At 35.8% G+C, this 19,411-nt stretch overlaps 2 protein-coding genes across 2 annotated transcripts; both read right to left on the bottom strand.

Moving 5' to 3' along the window:
• Nucleotides 1-54: 54 nt before the first annotated feature.
• LOC130471530 (uncharacterized) lies at nucleotides 55-7,277 on the bottom strand. Its single transcript, XM_056841721.1, has 6 exons — nucleotides 6,860-7,277; nucleotides 6,485-6,591; nucleotides 6,327-6,390; nucleotides 1,600-2,038; nucleotides 412-636; nucleotides 55-330 (listed from the first exon to the last, which is right to left on the bottom strand). The coding sequence occupies exons 4-6, from the start codon at nucleotides 2,032-2,034 to the stop codon at nucleotides 55-57; spliced, it is 936 nt and encodes a 311-aa protein (XP_056697699.1). The 5' UTR covers nucleotides 2,035-2,038; nucleotides 6,327-6,390; nucleotides 6,485-6,591; nucleotides 6,860-7,277.
• Nucleotides 2,347-11,518, bottom strand: LOC110803811 (uncharacterized). The gene is made up of 5 exons (XM_056841720.1): nucleotides 11,310-11,518; nucleotides 6,860-6,998; nucleotides 5,950-6,027; nucleotides 5,799-5,876; nucleotides 2,347-5,688 (listed from the first exon to the last, which is right to left on the bottom strand). The coding sequence occupies exons 1-5, from the start codon at nucleotides 11,516-11,518 to the stop codon at nucleotides 2,347-2,349; spliced, it is 3,846 nt and encodes a 1,281-aa protein (XP_056697698.1).
• Nucleotides 11,519-19,411: the final 7,893 nt, after the last annotated feature.

Below are 19,411 nucleotides of genomic sequence, written 5' to 3'. Positions count from 1 at the left end.
GTGGCAAGATATTAACTCCATTATCATTCAGTGTATCACATTATGAACTAGACTTTATCTCGTGGGCCGCATATAGAAAATCACAAGAATTGAATTACTTACATATTTGTCAGCAATTGCCTTCGTTTTGGGCTTTGGGATAGATCTTTTTCCTGTTTTTTTGTCTTTCTTATGCATTGAACAATACCAATCATCACCTCGATTTTGTTCAGAATTTGGGTAAAAGCCCTCGTGGATCCATATTTTCCGAGCATCCTCATAGTTATATTGTCCCAAGTGATGAGGATTATCATTCGATTTTGCACTCTTTTGGGCCTTTTGACGCTTAAGCTAACAAACATAAATTTTTACGTTAGTTTCATACCATAGCCAATTATACACATCATACAAAATAGTGAAATATAAACTTACCACTGCTATGTCAGATGTTTTTGACTTTTTAAATGTCTCCCAATCTTCTCGTTGGATGTTTTTCCAAATCTCATATGGTTGACGATTGACCTCATTTTTGCTCAACTTTCTTGTAAAAATAATATGGCCACTCACTAGCTTTCCCTTGAAGTCCCTGAATCTCTTAGCTACACTAGAGAGGAAATTCTTTTTGATTACTGGATCATCTTCAAGGTGGAATCTTGCCTGCACGTTTAAAACAAAACAATCAAGACATGGCAGGAATACAGTCTGAAATAGCTGAAATACAGGCTGAACTACCGAACTACTGAACTAATGAACTAGCTGAAATACAGGCTGAACTACTGAACTAGCTGACCTACTGAACTAGCTGAACTACTGAACCAGGTTCACTGCTGAACCTGCTGCCCTACTAAAGCTGAACTACTGAACTAGCTGAACTACTGAACTACTCAACTAGCTGAACTACTCAACCCAGCAGGGCCTGACACAAAACAGAGTGGCCGGGCTAGGCATGGACCAGGACTGTTAAGGACCGCGACCTGCATGCTAGAATGAGGCCCTGCTGAAGAATGAGGCTGGAATACACGATATACAACTGTAGTTTCTAAACAGACCTAGAACACGAGACAAAAACTAAAACACTCAGATAATTAATTAACAGCAACCATCAGCTGTACTAAAACTAAACTACAAATCCTGATTTGTCCTAAATAATCAACCAGTAATCCAAAGCTAATGTGACACTGCTTCCCTATGTCTCAAGCCTTAAACAACACTGACAGATGAACCAGTAATACAGATGTGAGTGAACAAAACAAATAACTAAACTACTGAACTAGTTGAACCTGCTGCCCCTATATCTCAAGCCTTAAACTACACCGACAGCATTAATTGCCAAGAGCATGTCAAGTAGAAGCAAGTATGCTCACTCAACATGTAGCCCAAACATCAAAAGAATCGCTGGACAATGATCATGCCAGCTGAAACAGAAAAACCAGCTAACATATTCTAAGCAGCTCAACAGAAACCAAAGGCAAAATGAATAAAAAATAACCCCAAACCTTCCCAACTTCTACAAAATCACACTAAATCAAGTAGAAACCAACGACCGGGCTGTTTAAAATTTCAAAAAATAAAGGCAGTAGGTATAGAAAAATGAAAAAAAAGAATAATTTTAGCACTTACCATTGTGTCCTCCCATAATTTACTCCTTAAACCTTGACTAACACTTGGCCAATCCCAATTAATATTCAACTTGCGACTACACAAACCGATCTGTTGACCATACTTCAATCTCCATTTGCCGGATGGACGCAAAAGGCTGTCAAACTGCAGGAACATGGGCCCGGTCCTTCCTAGCCCTTTTGTCGGACCCCTAGCTTTTCCTGACCCCCTTCCCCTACCCTTGCCTTTCTTGCTACCTGACTCCTCTGTAGGATGATTAGTATCAACTCCGAGAAGGGCAGCAGCATCAGCCAGCTCCTCAAACTCATCAAGTCGACGCAAATACTCGTCATTAGCTATATCTTCTGGTTCACCTTGGTCTTTCTCGTTCAAGGCATCATAGTCCTTATCTTTTTCTGGCGTTTCTTCATCAGATTCATCCCCATTTCTAGCCATAGCTCTGCAAAATTTGAATCTTTTAACTTTAGTACAATAGCGAAACTAAAAAGGATAATACAAAACAGAAAAGTACATAACCCAACACACTTAAAGTACACACTACAAAACAGTACAAAACCAAAAAAAGTTAAGTATTTTTTGTACAGAACACTAGCACAATAAACAGAACACAACAGAATTAGTATAAAAAAATAACTGAACAGACAGAATAATACAAAATTGAACAAAAATAACAAGTACTTTAAATAGGAAATCAATCAACTACAAAACATGAGAAATATGTCTACACAGTGAGTACCTAAATCATCATCAAGGTTCATCAACAGTTATGCCTTCTGTATGATCTAAGCGCATATAATTGGTATCATTATCCGTTCCATCAAGCACATCGCTCTCTGAAATTGAGAACGGTGGTGAGTCATCAAACTGATCGTACTCTTCTTCATCATCGACATCACCAACACCAAGAATATATCTCTTCCCTTTAACAACAACAGACCAATCATGATCGACATTGTCTCTTATGTAGAAAACTTGCTTTGCTTGGGATGCGAGTATGAATGGCTCTGAAGTGTCGCGCAACCGTGTCATATTAATTATAGTCATATTATTGTCAACAAGCTTAACACCGCGCCGACTATTCTCTGCCCACTTGCATTGAAAAAGTGGTACCTTTATTTTTCCACTATAATCAAGCACCCATATTTCCTGAATGACCCCATAATATGGATGTGTTGCATCAACTGGATTCTTATCTTTAGCACTTGCATAATCTCTAGAAGAAGCAACCATTGTAACACCACTATTTTGCGTAGACCTTGACTTTTTGTCTTGACGTAGCGTATGGAAGGTATATCCATTGATGTCATACCCTTCATATGAGTGCAAAGTATCTTGTGGACCATATGATAGCCATTTTATCGTATTGGAGATTTTATGGCCTTTAACATCCAACTCAGCCATCACTTTATTTTGAAACCAATCACTGAAAGTACGATTATGTTCCAACACCAAGGCACGTTCTGTTTTAGTCGGATTTCGAGCTCTTAACTCCTGCATATGCTTTTCTAAGTACGGACTAACCTCTGTGAGTTGTTGTAGCACACATAAGTGGGCTTGCATCTGTTTCTCTAATGGAGCACTGATATCTTTAGCACCAATTGTGCCTTTGCCTTCAAGTCTCCCCTCATGTCGAGATTTAGGAAGTCCGATTGGTTCAGCTCTGGACATATATTCAGCAATAAACGCACCAATCTCCGCCGACACAGTTCCTTGAATCATACTTGCTTCTGGTCGTGCGGGATTCCTCACCTTTCTCTGCATGCACCCCATATGCCTTTCAAAAGGATAAGCCCATCTCATGAACACTGGACCACAAAGCTTGATTTCTCGAACAAGATGGACAACTAAATGAACCATTATGTCGAAAAACGAAGGCGGAAAATACATCTCAAACTGGCACAGTGTTACAACTACATTAGCTTGTAGTTTGTCTAATTCCTCCGGATCAAGTACCTTGTTGCATATTGTATTGAAAAACGAACAAAGTCTCGTGATGGCATCTCTTACATGCTTAGGCAAAATCCCACGAATTGCAATGGGCAACAATACTTGCATCATGACATGACAATCATGGGATTTCATTGCATGTAATTTCAATTCAGTCATACACACAAGCTTTCTTATATTCGATGAGTAGCCCTTAGGAACTTTAATTCCATAAAGACACTCTAGAAATATTCTTTTCTCAACTTTAGACAATGTATAGCAAGCAGGGGGTAAATAGTAAGACTTACCTTTCCCCTTTCTGGCCTTTTCCTTAAGCTTTGGCCATAAATGAGGTCGAATCTTCAGGTGTTGCATGTCTCTCCGCACCTTAATGCCATCCTTCGATTTCTTATCCATGTTCAACAATGTACCCAAAATGGCCTCACACACATTTTTTTCTATGTGCATTACATCGAGACAATGTCTAACTGACAGATGCTTCCAATATTCCAGTTTCCAAAAGGCAGACTCCTTCTTCCAAATTCCATCTTTTTTATTTTTCCCAGATTTTCCAAAAACCGTCTCTATGCCTTTAACACGGTTGTAAACCTCTCTTCCAGATGACGGTCTACGAAATCTACGTTCTTCCACGTTGCCATCAAATATAGATTTTTTCTTTCGATAAGGATGAAACCTATTTAGCCACTTTCTATGAACTGGATACACGTGTTTTCTAGAATTTGGCAACCAGGTTGATTCCATATCATCTTCACAAACTGGGCATGGCATCTTTCCCTTTACCTTATACCCTGACAAGTTACCATAAGCCGGGTAGTCATTGATGGTACAAAATAACATTGCACGCAACGTGAAAATCTCATCACCATACGCATCTAAAACAGAAATACCTTCATCCCACATTTTTTTCAAATCATCAATGAGCGGAGCAAGGTATACATCAATATCGTTTCCTGGTTGTTTCGGCCCTTGTATAAGTAAGGATAACATAATATTCTTTGACTTCATGCACAACCAAGGAGGCAAATTATAAATTACTAACAGAACAGGCCAAGTGCTGTGTTGACTGCTTAGACTACCAAATGGGTTCATTCCGTCAGTAGAAAGCGCAAGCCTAAGATTCCTATCTTCTTTGCCGAATTCTGGAAATTCTTCATCAATATCTTTCCATTGAGGAGAATCTGCCGGATGTCTAAGCAACCCATCTTTCTTCCTCTTATCTGCATGCCACCTCAAGTTCTTTGCCTCCTTCTTTATTGAAAACAATCGTCTAAACCTTGGTATTATTGGAAGATACCAAAGCAGTTTAGCAGAGGGACCTTTCTTGCCTTCCCCGGGCATAACTCCATCTGGGAGCTTGTAACGAGACTTACCACACCGAGGACATTTATCTAAATCTGCAAACTCTTTTCGATACAAAATACAATCATTTGGACAAGCATCTATTTTCTCATATGCTAATCCAAAAGGACACATCAACTTGTTGGCATAATAAGTTGACTTAGGCAACACATTCCCTTCGGGAAACATGTCCTCTAATGCCTCCAAAAATTGTGAAAAAATTGCGTCAGTCACACCGCCCTTTATTTTCAGGTTGGTCAACACTGACACAGCCGACAACTGAGTGTACTTGACACATCCAGGATACAAAGGTTTCTCAGCAGCTTCTGACAAACGTTCAAATAAATGAGGCTTATCTTGAATTGCCTCCATCATTTCATCTATATGATCCTCCTCAATATCATCATCCACGTCTTCTTCACCTTCATCATCTTCCTCCGAAAACATATCCTCGGTCCGATCAATAGGTTCAGTGTGTACATGATGGTCAATAATTGGATTTTCACTGGAATTTCCCGTATATCCTCCGATCTCACCATGCCATATCCACACATGGTATTGTTGCCTAAACCCACGACGAATCACATGATCTCTTAATGTTTTGATACTACTAACCCTACTCACATTTTCGCAATCGACACATGGACAATAAAACCCATTATCTTGTACATTTTCTTGATGCTCCAAAGCACATCTACAAAACTCCTCTACCCCGTTCAAGAACCCCGACGAAGTTCGCTTCTCATACATCCAACTTCGACTCATACCTTCTGTTTCACCGGCTAAAGTCATGATACAACCAAACTGTCAACACATTAACACATAGCAACTCACATTGAAATTGGTGTAACACGTTGTATACATGCTTAAATGAATTTCGTGAAACATAGTTGAACTATACAAAAAGAACATACAACACCAAGAACAACAAGAGCAAAAACAGCAACAACGACAACAAAAGCAAGCAACAACAATAAGATCAACAACAAAAACTAAGCAAATCAGAACTAGCAAAACAAAAAAACAGAGAACAACATGTTACACCCAACAACATGAACAAAAAACCTGGACCCAAATAACAAATTCATGGCTTTCAGTTCCTGTGACCTGTGTCATGGTGGCATAGGATTTACCAGTGAAGGCCTACTGAGGAAAATAATCAAGGTGGCCAAGAAGAGTATTCATTTGAATTGGAGCAAACTGAGCTTAAACATGGAAAAAAGTCGGACTACAAATAATAATAGGCTAACTGTGTCAAATCGAATATGCAATTTCAGTGTAGCATTCAGTCAATCTAAGTTTTACTTTTGAAGTACAAATTGAAATCAATTTTCTGCTAGAGTATTCAACTTGACAAGCAGAGATATGCGTGAATACAACGGTATATAAGTGCTTTACATTATTTAATCAAAATAACGATGCAATCCTCAACAGTCAATTACCTCTTCAGTGAGAAATATTATCTCTAGAAAGATGAATCAGCAAGTTCCCCAATTCCAAGCACAACTGAAAATATGCAAAAAGCCATATATATAAGAGAAAATGCTAACCTGAAAGAGTTAAAGGAAATTAAAATCTGAGTACAGAGTCTAGAAACAACCTTTACGGGTTTACATATTCAAAGACGGCGAGGAAGTCGGTCCAGCTCAGGGGCTACAAGAGAAGCTGCAGTCACTAGGTAAATTTTCAAGTTTCTTAGTCTTGAGCCTGAACCAATACCAAATTTGTAGGATACAATCAGAGATAAAGTTTAGGCATTTTTAAGGTTCTATTAAGACAAAATTTGACATTGAAAATTAGGGTTAATTAATTTACAGTTTCAGGGGAGAGAGGAGAGGAGAGGACAGAGCAAGAGAGTACTAATTAGATAATTCAAACACAATTCATGTTAATTGCGAGACTGATATGAGGGGGAATAGAGCAATTAAACGAAAAAACGGAAAGGATGAGGAGGAGCAGTGGAAGCATAATTTACCTCAATTGAGAACGGCGGCGGCGGAGATGAGTTCGAATGACCACGGCGGCGGTGGAGCTTAAGTTTTCCGGCGAAATTCGGTGGTGAAGAGAGTAGGTCAGGGTCAGTCGTATGAAGGAAGAAGAAGGTGTTGGTGTTTCTGTGAAGTGAGACAAGCCAAACGAAAGAGACGAAAGAGAGAAGCAGCTGGCTCCAAAAATATGGGGTTAATACGCGTGTCTCTGTGTGGGGGACAGGTGACAACTTTGCGGCGTTAAAAGGAGCCACGCCGCAAAACGTTTATTTTTTTATTAATTTGCTGCGTCATAATAGTAAATAACGCCGCAAAGTGTTAATTTTTAACTGATTCTTCGAATTTGTCGTTTAGTTAGAGGCGTTAAGTAATTAACGCAGCAAAATCATGGCAGCAAATGAATGTTTTTCTACTAGTGGTTGATAGGTACGTCTAAGAACTTATTAGGTAAACCTATCGATTTTGCCACGACATAAAAGGACTCCTTACTTATATCGTTGAGTTTCACCAAAACTAACATGTACTCACAATTATTTGTGTACCTTGCCCCTTTAGGACCAATAAGTAACACCTCGCTGAGCGAAAACTATTACTAGATTGATGTAAAGGATATCCAAGCAAGTGTATATTTTGGCATGGCACCTTATAACTCAATTTTTAAGTTTGGAACTTAAGGCTCTTACTATGTTGGTTAGATTTTAAGTGAACTAAAATCCTTAATCATGCAACATAATCAAGCTTTTGATCTCATGCATTTTAAGACATATTTAAAAGCAATAAATAACTTAAAACATGCATAAGATAAATGTGATCTAGTATGGCCCGACTTCATCTTGAAGCTTTAACTTCAAAGTCCGTCTTGAAAATCTCCGTGGGAGGCACCATTTTCTTCAAATAGGATAAGCTATAATTAAAACTAATTACAACTATTTGATGGTACGCAGACCATATTTGAATTGAAAAACAACTTTGGTGCTTTAGACCAATTACATTCAAATTAATGGTACGCAGACCATATTCTCTATCCTATTTGGGCCATACTAGTCACTTCATAACCTGCAAAACAGTACATATACAATATATACCATTCACCCATTCATTATCATGAATGGCCCACATAGCTGGTTAGTAAAACACATTATGCATCACATAAACATTTGCAGCAATTAATCAAGGGCACCAATAATCTACAAATTATTCAGTCCTTATTAATTCTAATAAAGTTGTTTTAACCTTAAGGATTTTTAGACATAATCAAGAGTTTATGACTAAAAAGGGCTCCCACTTAAACCAATAAATTCATATGCTTTACTAATTTTAAACATAAAAATGTATTTCTAGTCTAACCGGAAACATACAAATTTAATTAAAATTTAAAGCTCATATAAATTTATAATTGAATCCATAAATTTAATTTAATTTCAGTCGTATTTAAATTAATTCATGATTTTAGTTTTAGTAAAATAATTAGAATAAATAAAATTTATTATAATTACAATATTCAAAATTAAAATCCAAGAAAATAATTTAAATTATTAATTTTAAAATTAATTAAAATTACGTAAACTGAAAATTTCAAATTAAAAATTTCAAAACGATCTAATCGCAACGCAACAATCCCACGCATCGCACGCCCATGGGCCACACGCACACAGCCATTGCTGGCCATGTGCGCGCAGCCCATGCGCTGCGTCGCATCGCTGCTGCTCACCATCGCAAGGCATCACGCGAGCTGGTGCTCGCTACGCGCGCCAGCGCTCGACGCACGAGCATGCTGCCGCAGCCCATCGCTGGGCGCAGCGCTCGTCGCACGTCGCAACAAGCAAGCTGCTTGCCATCGCTGGGCGCAGCACTCGTCGCACGTCGCAACAAGCACGCTGCACGCCATCGCTGGGCGCAGCGCTTGTCGCACGCACAATAGCGCTCGCTGCGCGCGAGCGATCGATGTTGGGGCGTAGCACTCGTGGCACGCGAGCTTGCGCTCGCTGCGCGCGAGGCTCCGCACGCTTGCGCGAGGCAGTGCGCGCTGTGGCGCAGCTCGCTTGCTGCCCACACGCGACTGCTCGTGCCTTGCTCTCGCCCTCGCCCATTCGCCCATCGTACACAGCCCACGACACAAGGCAGGGCTGCTGCCTTGTGCTCGTGCACCATGGCCTTGCTCATTGCATTCGTACCGCATGGGCGACGAGCTCCCTTGCTCGTCGTCACATGCCCGCACTATACAACACCCCTTAAGGGTAACACGTAGCGTCCATTGCTTTGTGCGTGCAAGTTATATGAGCGAATCGCATAAAAATTTAAAATTTATATTCAAAATTAATGACAAATTAATAAATAATATTAATTTCATAATTTTAGGGCGAAAAATCGAAAATTTATTATTCAATTGATTTCCGATTAACATGGATTCAAGTCTAGGTCATAAAAATTTAAAATTTAACATAAATTTACAATTTTTATCGTGGTTTTTAATCATAGGTATCTAATTAAATTATAACTAATTATGAAAATCAAATTAATTCTAAATTATTCCAATTTTCAACAAATTAATCATAATTACAAATTAGATTGCATAATTAACAAAGCTAGGAATTCAAACTTGTTAAACATATACAGTAGGTCAATCAAAAATTCAAGATTTATCAACAAGAATCGCAAATATTTAATTTAACATCTTAAATTTACGAAATTTTGCATTCGAAAAACTAAAACCTCCGAAAAGTCATAGTTAGGCTTCGAATTTGAGAATTCTGGGTTCGGCCGAAAAAAACAATTTTTGTCAAAATTTTAGAATGCCTTTTACATGCGGAATTGTAACAAAAATCACTCGATTTGGATGAGTAACGAAGAAACTGCCGAAAACCTGCGTACGTATAATTAAATAAACGCAATTTGCAATTAATTAACAATTACGAAAATTAATCACCCCTTTTAATTCTTACAAATTTGTAATATTTAACCATGTTCATGAAATTTAGATTATGAAAATAATAAGAGGCTCGTGATACCACTGTTAGGTTATGATACATATGGCAATTCATAAATCATGCGGAAAAACCATAAAGCCAGGAAAGCATATTATTTACACATAATCATTTAGCATAGTTTAGATGCATACACTTTGTTGCGTGCCTTCCCTAGCTGCGCCCGAACCGAACAAGAACAAGTCTTTAGGACTCCAAGTGTCGTCCCTCCGTAGATAGTCCACAGCACGTCCGGATCCGCCTTAAGCTTGACCAACTAGGATCGCCCTTAAGGTACTTAGAATTTTCGGCACATATAGGCAATTGTATGACTGAATTTTTGCTCTCAAAAATCACTTTGAATACTTGAATACACGATATAAATTGTGAGCATTGATCACCTATTTATAGGGCATGGGTATCGGATATTAGAATCCTACTAGGAAACGATTTAGTGAATCTGAATTAATCTAAAATTCAATCACTTAATTTATCTAGTAGATTTAGGAAATCAATCTTATACGAATCCTAACCGATCAAGGTTTCGTACGCAAGCACAAACACACACGCAGGCGCAGCAGCCCACGAGGGGCGCCATGCGCGCGCGTGCGCTGAGCCCAGGCCCAGCAAGTGCTCGCAGCCCACGAGGGGCGCGCGCCTGCTGGCCTTGCTCTCGCATTTGGGCTTTGCTTGCTTTGGTCGTGCGCGGGCTTTTCTAGGCGTTGGGCCTAGCTTCGTGCTAGGCCTTGCGTCTAGCAAGCTCGTCCGATGTTTATTCGTACGATACGCTTCCGATTAAATTCCCGGTTCCGGAATTCATTTCCGATACGAACAATATTTAATATTTCCGATTCCGGAATCAATTTCCGTTTCGAACAAATATTTAATATTTCCGTTTCCGGAATTATTTTCCGATTCCGATAATATTTCTGATTCTGACAATATTTCCGTTTCCGGCAATATTTCCGATTCCGGCAATATTTCCATTTCCGATAATATTTTCCGATACGTACCATGTTTCCGTTTCCGGCAACATCTACCACTTGGATAATATTTATATTTCCGATACGATCCATATTTCCTGTTTACGGCAATATCATCGTTTCCGGAGTATTCATTTCTTGCCTGTGACGATCTCAGCTCCCACTGAAACCAAGATCCGTCGATTCCGAATATCCATAGATGGAGTATTTAATGCCATTAAATACTTGATCCGTTTACATACTATTTGTGTGACCCTACGGGTTCAGTCAAGAATAAGCTGTGGATTAATATAATTAATTCCACTTGAACTGAAGCGGCCTCTAGTCAGGCATTCAGCTCACTTGATCTCACTGAATTATTAACTTGTTAATTAATACTGAACCGCATTTATTAGACTTAACATTGAATGCATACTTGGACCAAGGGCATTATTTCCTTCACCAACTAATTAAACAGTGATAAATAATAGTTACAAAGATAGGAGTTATACCTATCCAACTCTACAACTTCCTCGCCATCTTCTGTATATTCTAATTTAACTTTGGACTTCTTTGGCCCTCTTCCAGTTTTCCTCTCATCTGCACTCAGCTTTGGACTAGTTGGAATATCTTCAGTCGGCCTCGAACTAGCTTCCACATCTTGACTCGACTTCCCAGCATCGTGATAATCAGATGGTTTGTTTTCGTTTTTCGACCTCATTATGTGAACTGAAACTATAAATGAATGTAGTTCAATATATTGCAATACGCAAATAAAAAGAATGAAAAAATGTGTAATGAACATAAGCAGTATAAATAACAATAAAAACAAAACAATCTCATTGTGTAACTAATTGCTTTGAATGTTTCACTAACAGGTTAAAATAGTTAACTAATTGGATTATGCAATTAACTAATTGGTCCAAAAACTAAACTAATTGGTCAAGAAAGTTTGAAATTAAATAAATAACTAATTCGTTTAATACTTGATTTATGAATGTCAGAATATGACTAATTGCTTTGAAAGAATCACTAATTGGTAAAAATAATTAACTAATTGGATAAAAAACTAACTAATTTATCAGCGAACTTTTAATTTTAATAAATCACTAATGTGTTTAAAAACTTAACTAATGAATGTCATTACTAATCTAATAACAACAAATACAAAACTAATTCATGTGCACAGATGAACAAGAATAAATTGGAAAATATGACGAAGATCAAAACTAAAGATACTGTTATCTTAACTAAATACACGAAATTCTAAACTAAAACATCTACAGGTTGATAAAATCATGAATAGTAAACTAAATCTCGCAGTTAAAAAAACCGAAAAAAACACCAAAACAAACTTCAAATTATGAACAAATTGAACAAAAAGAAGAAAAAGTGACAAGAAGCTTAAAAAATATTGTCGAAAATGAAGAACAACCGAAATTATCACAAATCACAATTACAAAACCCTAAATCAAAACCAAAAACAGTAAGAAACAAAAACAAACTTCAAATGATAACAAAATTGAACAAAAACAAGAAAAAATGACAAGAATCTTCAAAAATATTGTCGAAAATGAAGAACAACCAAAATTATCACAAATCACAATTACAAAACCCTAAATCAAAACCAAAAACAGTAAGAAACAAAACGAACATCAAATGATGACAAAATTGAACAAAAAGTAGATGAAAATAGAAAGAACTTACCGAATGTTGAAGTAAATCGGAAAATATCACAATCACACCTTCAAAACCCTAAATCGAACGAAAAAAAAGAGGATAAATTAGTAAGAACTACAGACGAACAAAGAAAAACAAGTGAAAATGCAAAAAACTTACAGAAATTGAAGAAATCGAAGAGAAGATCAAAGAGTAGAAGCTTTTTCTCTCCTAAAATGGAAGAACTCGGCGGTTTTCTCTCTCTAAAAGATGAACAATGATTTGAAAATGGGCAAAAACGTGGGAAAGAAAGCCTTTTATACTAAACCCGGAAAAATAACCGTTTTCAACCCGATTAAGATTTGACCCGCGTCCTGACCCGCGTCACGACCCGCGCTCTGACACGTCGGCACGTCTGACGCGTCAGACGGTCTTATTGAAATATTTGTAGACTTTTTTTGGTGTACTCTTTGTGCTTCTTCCGCGTTGCCACAAAGCTGACTTATATGTGATGCCCAAGAAATAACATAGAGGGTTTGAACTTTAGAGGGAGGCACTAAGGTCGCGTAGAGTTGTAGGCAGAGCAGGAAGGTGAATATGCATGATGTATGCTGCAGTTTAATTCATATTCTAAAAAAAAATTGCAAGACTGAATCATAAAGAAATCTGGAGTAAATGCTAAAGGAGTAGTAAAAGGAAGGAAACAAAGCAGGTGAAGGGGTTTAATATCAGAACTTAGAAACCGTTTTATTTGTATTTGGTTGAGTAGCCACGTTGTAAGCCGGGATGGTTATTGAACGAGGGCTTAATGGAAAAAGAGGGTCGGATCAGGCATTTAAGTGCTCTAAGTCGTTTATATTATTCTTGTGAGTATGAATGCCCAAACAAGAAATGTGGCTTACCCGCGACTGACCCCAAAGTTTTAGAATTTTCCTCATCCTCATGATATTTATCATATTTAAACTAGAATTTTTACTGGTGGAGGTGTGCAGATAGCTATTTAAAATATCAAAGGCTAAGTTTGCAGCAGAAACAAGAAATACAGAACTTCTAGACTTAATCTTAAAGTTTTGGAATGGAATTATGGAAGTGCATAATCTTCGGTATAACTCATTGAGGCGGGATACTTTGTAAGTAATAAGTAAGGTACTTTAGCACATGTTTGGTTCAACTTACTATATTTTGTTTAACTGTTTTATTCTAGCTTATCAGAATTTTATCCATAATTATTTGCACTTATCTAAATTAATATTTTCTGAATTAAGTAGAACAAGTTCCCGTAAAAAATATGTTATAATATTGATGATTGATTTTGTAGCGATACGATTCAACTTGGAGCTAGTGAGGAGTGTAGCGATCGAAATTAATAGCCCCGTTGATATTGATATGTATTTCTTACATTTTATTCTTTATCTTTTTATTTTGTAAATATTGGGTGGTTATGTCTAAGTGAGATTCGTGATGACAACTGCTAGTCCAATTCAGGGGATGTGAAGTATTATATCGAAAATGGTATCCAAAAATAGAAAACAAAAGACGTCAAGTTCATCGTTACTCCGATTATACAAGGGTATGTTTCCTAATATTGTTTAGTGAATGCTATTGTACAAAAATAGTAGCAAGAAATAATAATTTTTTTTTAAACTAATCCTTTTGATATGCTCTTCAAGTTACACAATCTATCAATTTGATTCTCTCCGACAAGATCCACCACGAAACTTACTAGTTAAACGGTTGTTGAACAGGTATTGATATTTATTTTGTTTAACATGTCAATTTGATTTTGTACTTATGCATGATATTCCAACTAAAAGTTCTTATTCTGGAGGTGCAGCGCATTGAAGAAAATAAATGGAAGTGATATATAAAAATCAAGATCACCTTTATGGAAATCAGTGAAGGTAATTAATTAATGTATATATTCATTACTTTGTTATTCGGCAACAACATACTTTTTCTAACATCCATCTTATTTGTGTGATTTTAATTTTAGTGTGCACAACAAAGATACAATCAAGAATGTGGCTACTACGTGATGAGGTTTATGTACGATATAGTCACATGTTGCTCGGAAGTTGAGCATCTCAAGAAGGTACATATTGTACTATAATTATTGATGCTTTAAATAGAAATAAGCTCCCACAAATTTGATAAAATAGGTGAGAATGAGTCTTAAAAACATGAAACTAAGTTTATTAAACATGTAAAGGGTTTAGAATACCTATTTAGCTTCATTAGTTGAGAGTTGGGAGTGAAAACAATAATTAGAGTCAAAATATATCCTATAAGGATAAAACGAGCCTTAAATGTGCATAACTTGACCAAAGTAGAAGAGAATGAGTCTTATAAACCTAACAATAAGTATATTAAACATGTTAAGGGTTTAGAATACCTATTTAGCTTCATTAGTTGAGAGTTGGGAGCAAAAACAACCATTATAGTCAAAATATGTCATATAACGATCAAACGAGCCTTTAATGTGCATAAGTTGACCAAAGTAGATGAGAATGAGTCTTATCATCCGAATACTAAGTATATTAAACATGTAAAGGGTTTAGAATATCTAATTAGCTTCATTAGTTGAGAGTTGGGAGCGAAAACAACCATTATAGTCAAAATATGTCCTATAACGATGAAACTAACATTAATGTGCATAACTTAACAAAATTAGATGAAATGATAATTATCAACCTAATACTTAGTATATTAAACATGTAAACAGTTTAGAATACTTATTTAGGTTCATTAGTTCAGAGTTGGAAGCGAAAACGACCATTTAAGTCAAAATATGACATATAATGATCAAACGAGCCTTAAATGTGCATAAGTTGACCGACGCATATAAGAATGAATCTTATCATACCAATATTGAGTATATTAAACATTTAAAGGGTTTAGAATACCTATTTAGCTTCATTAGTTGAGAATTGGGAGCGAAAACAACCATTATAATCAAAATATGTCCTAAAACAATAAAAAAAAGCCTTAACTCTGCATAACTTGACCAAAGCAGATGAGAATGAGTCTTATCAACCTAATATTAAGTATATTTAACATAAAAAAGATCTAGAATACCTATTTAGCTTCATTAGTTAAGAGTTGGGAGCGAAAACAACCATTATAGTTAAAATATATCCTATAACGAATTAAACGATTCTTAAATGCGCATAACTTGACCAAAGTAGATGAGAATGAGTCTTAGAAATATAAAACCTAGTATGTTAAAAAATTCAAGATTGTAGAATGGTTATTTAGGTTCATTAGTTGAGAGTTCGGTGCGAAAACGACCGATATAGTCAAAATATGACTTATAACGGTCAAACGAGCCTTCAATGTGCATAACTTGACAAACCTAGGAGAGAGTGAGTCTTAGTAATATAAAAAATATATATTAAACATGTAAAGGGTTTATAATACCTATTTAACTACAGGGGTTAGAGTTGGGAGCGAAAACGACTATAATAGTCAAAATATGACCTATAACGATCAAATAAGCCTTAAATGTGCATAACTTGACCAAAGTAGATGATAATGAGTCTTAGAAACCTAATAATAAGTAAATTAAACATGTAAAGGGTTTAGAATACCTATTTAGGTTTATTAGTTAAGAGTTGGAAGCGGAAACTATCATTTAAGCCGAAATATGACATATAACGATCAAACGAGACTTAAATATGCATAACTTGACCAAAGTAGATGAGAATAAGTGTTAGCAACCTAATACAAAGTATATTAAACATGTAAAGGGTTTAGAATACCTATTTAGCTTCATTATTTTAGAGTTGGGACCGAAAACGACCATTATAGTCAAAATATGTCCTATAACGGTCAAACGAGCCTCAAATGTGCATAAGTTGACCAAAGTAGATGTTAATGAGTCTTAGCAACCTTATATAATTATATTAAACGTTTAAAGGGTTTAGAAATACCTATTTAGCTTCATTAGTTTAGAGTTGGGACCGAAAATGACCATTAGTCAACATATGACCTATAACGGTCAAACGGGCCTTAAATGTGCATAACTTGACCAAAGTAGATGAGAACGAACCTTAGCAACCTAATACTAAGTATATTAAAGGTGTAAAGTTTTAAAGTACTTATTTAGGTTCATTAGTTAAGAGTTGGGACCGAAAACGACCATTATAGTCAAAATATGTCATATAACGATCAAACGAGCCTTAAATTGCATAAGGTGACCAAATTAGATGAGAATGAGTCTTAACATCCTAATATTAATTATATTAAACAAGTAAAATGCTTACATTGAACATGTAAAAGGCTTATAATACCTATTTAACTTCATTAGTTCAAAGTTGGCAGCGAAAACAACCATTATAGTTAAAATATCTCCTATAACGGTCAACGAGCCTCAAATGTGCATAACTTGAACGACGTAGATGCTAATGAGCCTCAACAACCTAATACTAAGTATGTGAAACGTGTAAAGGATAGGGAATACGTATTTAGGTTCATTAGTAAAGAGTTGGGAGCGAAAACGACCATTATAGTCAAAATATGTCATATAACGATCAAACGAGCCTTAAATTGCATAAGTTGACCAAAGTAGCATTGAATGAGTCTTAACATCCTAATATTTAGTATATTAACAAATTAAAGGGCTTATAATACCTATTTATCTTCATTAGTTGAGAGTTGGGAGCAAAAACAACAATTATAGTCAAAATATGACATATAACGATCAAACGAACCTTAAATTGCATAAGTTGACCAAAGTAGATGAGAATGAGTTTTGGAATACTAATATGAAGTATATTAAACATGTAAAGTGCTTAGAATACCTATTTAGTTTCATTAGTTAAGAGTTCTAACCGAAAATAACCATTATAGTCAAAATATGACATTATAACGATCAAACGAGCCATGAACTGCATAACTTGACCGAAGTAGCTGTGAATTAGTCTTATCATACTAATATTAAGTATATTAAACATGTAAATTTCTTATAATACCTATTTAGCTTCATTAGTTGAGAGTTGGGAGCGAAAACAACCATTATAGTCAAAATATGTCATATAACAATCACACGAGCCATAAATGTGCATAACTTGACCAAAGTAGATGAGAATGAATCTTATCATCCTAATATTAAGTAGATTAAACGTGTAAATGGTTTGGAATACATATTTAGGTTCATTAGTTAAGAGTTGGAACCGAAAACGGCCATTTAAGTCAAAATTGTTCATATAACTCCGTTATTATATTTTGCAATATTCATTTCTCATACTAATTTATTACATGTTTTTTTGTTGGATTTGATTATAGGAATTCATGAACAAACCAAGGGAGCGTTCCTTCACGACTGATGAAATAAAATGTGTTCGAGACAAGTTGGCACGATTTATTACTAATGAATGTCTTTGATTGGTCGCGTTTTTCGCAGTATAATGAATCTAATAATGTAGTTATCTACCTATTTCCATTAACAATTTAAATACAATATGTTTTAATCTGTTGTTTGATATTTGTTTTGATTTTGTTTTTCACTTGTGTTATTGAATGGTGAATGGATGAGCTAAGTGCACGTTTATTGGTGTATAATACTTAAGTTGTGGTTGAATGAGGTTGTTTGGTATAAGTACAGGATTTATAGCTACTACATATTGTGCTAAAGTGGTACGGGCCGAGAAAAATTTACAAAAAAAAAATGGATATTATGTGCTTGGGGTATTTTTTTTAATACCCCAATCACTTGATAATAGCATATTTTATTTAAAATATATTGTTAATATCAAGTGCTTGGGTGTTTTGGAAAACCCCAATCACTTCACAAGTCAAGTGCTTGGGCTTTCCTTAAACCCCAAGCACTTAACATGTCAAGTGCTTGGGGTTTTCCAGAAATCCCAAGTTAAGTGCTTGGGGTTTTTCGTTAACCCCAAACACTTAACATGTCAAGTGCTTGGGGTTTCTGGAACCCCAAGCACTTAACATGTTAAGTGCTTGGGGTTGACCCCAAGCACTTGAAATATTACAAAGTGCTTCACCCCCAAATGATGGGGGCATAATCACCAGCACTTGATGGCATTTTACCCCAAGCACTTGAGGTTTTTTCTACTAGTGAAATGTTTTACAACCAGATATTAATCAACATTAGGAACAGATGCAGATTCCAATTATGTAACAAAAAAAAAATAGAAACTTACAGAGAGGAGTACACAAGATGGTGAGTCAGGAACTAGGTTTGATTCACCTTGAAAGTTTGCAAATGACTTCCCCCTGTTGACATTAATAAAAAGTATAGCACAAAATATAGAAATTCCAAACACAGTGCCCCACGATCAACGTTTGGCAAGTTAAGTTAGTATCAAAGTATTGGACCTACGCAAACCACAAGAAAGAGGCAAGCAGCAATATTCAACAAACCAGTAATGAAAGATACTAATTCAAGCAAGTCGATTTGAAAATGGAACAAGTACCCGAGTTTAATTATACAGATCAAAATAGAACCCCTTGTCTCATTACCTTTACCTTCACTTTCTCAATTTTGTTTGTAAAGATGTTCACTGTAACATGGTAAGCTAGTACGTGTTTTTTTTTTAAAATTTTTTTTATAAAAAATACTAAATTTAATTTATTAATTCATTATTAACCCGTTATACCGCATCTACAAGAAGTCAAACATTAACATATATATACTTCCATCGTCTCTTTTTAGTTGCAACACTTTCAATTTTGCTCCTAGTAATGCATAATTTGAATAATTAACATTTTAGTTATCAATAAATACAAAAATAAATAACGTTGATATTCAAAAAATATATATACTAAGTCGGGTCTCTATTATATAAGTAAAAAGCTAAGGTTATTTTAGTAAATCCATTTTTGGTGTCCCCCTTGGATTACTAAAATATCCTCCACACTTATAGAATAGAAAATATAGGAAAAGCCCAAATAAGCATTTTTAATCAATCTACCCCTTTAAATAAATTCTTACCAT

Source organism: Spinacia oleracea, chromosome 4 (assembly GCF_020520425.1).
Source record: "Spinacia oleracea cultivar Varoflay chromosome 4, BTI_SOV_V1, whole genome shotgun sequence".
NCBI lineage: Eukaryota > Viridiplantae > Streptophyta > Magnoliopsida > Caryophyllales > Amaranthaceae > Spinacia > Spinacia oleracea.
The sequence above is the reverse complement of the archived record's forward strand: the minus strand, read 5'-3'. Positions and strand labels throughout refer to the sequence as shown.

Excerpts from the sequence above, each read along its gene's own strand:
- LOC130471530 (XM_056841721.1), bottom strand. The coding sequence starts at position 2,034 with ATGGCTAGAAATGGGGATGAATCTGATGAAGAAACGCCAGAAAAAGAT. Across the intron at positions 637-1,599 it reads AATTATGGGAGGACACAATG|GCAAGATTCCACCTTGAAGA; the intron begins GTAAGTGCTAAA and ends TTAAACGTGCAG. Across the intron at positions 331-411 it reads AAACATCTGACATAGCAGTG|CTTAAGCGTCAAAAGGCCCA; the intron begins GTAAGTTTATAT and ends TATGTTTGTTAG.
- LOC110803811 (XM_056841720.1), bottom strand. The coding sequence starts at position 11,518 with ATGAGGTCGAAAAACGAAAACAAACCATCTGATTATCACGATGCTGGG. Across the intron at positions 6,999-11,309 it reads GAAGTTGTAGAGTTGGATAG|AAACACCAACACCTTCTTCT; the intron begins GTATAACTCCTA and ends CTCACTTCACAG. Across the intron at positions 6,028-6,859 it reads CGCCGCCGTTCTCAATTGAG|GCCTTCACTGGTAAATCCTA; the intron begins GTAAATTATGCT and ends TTTCCTCAGTAG.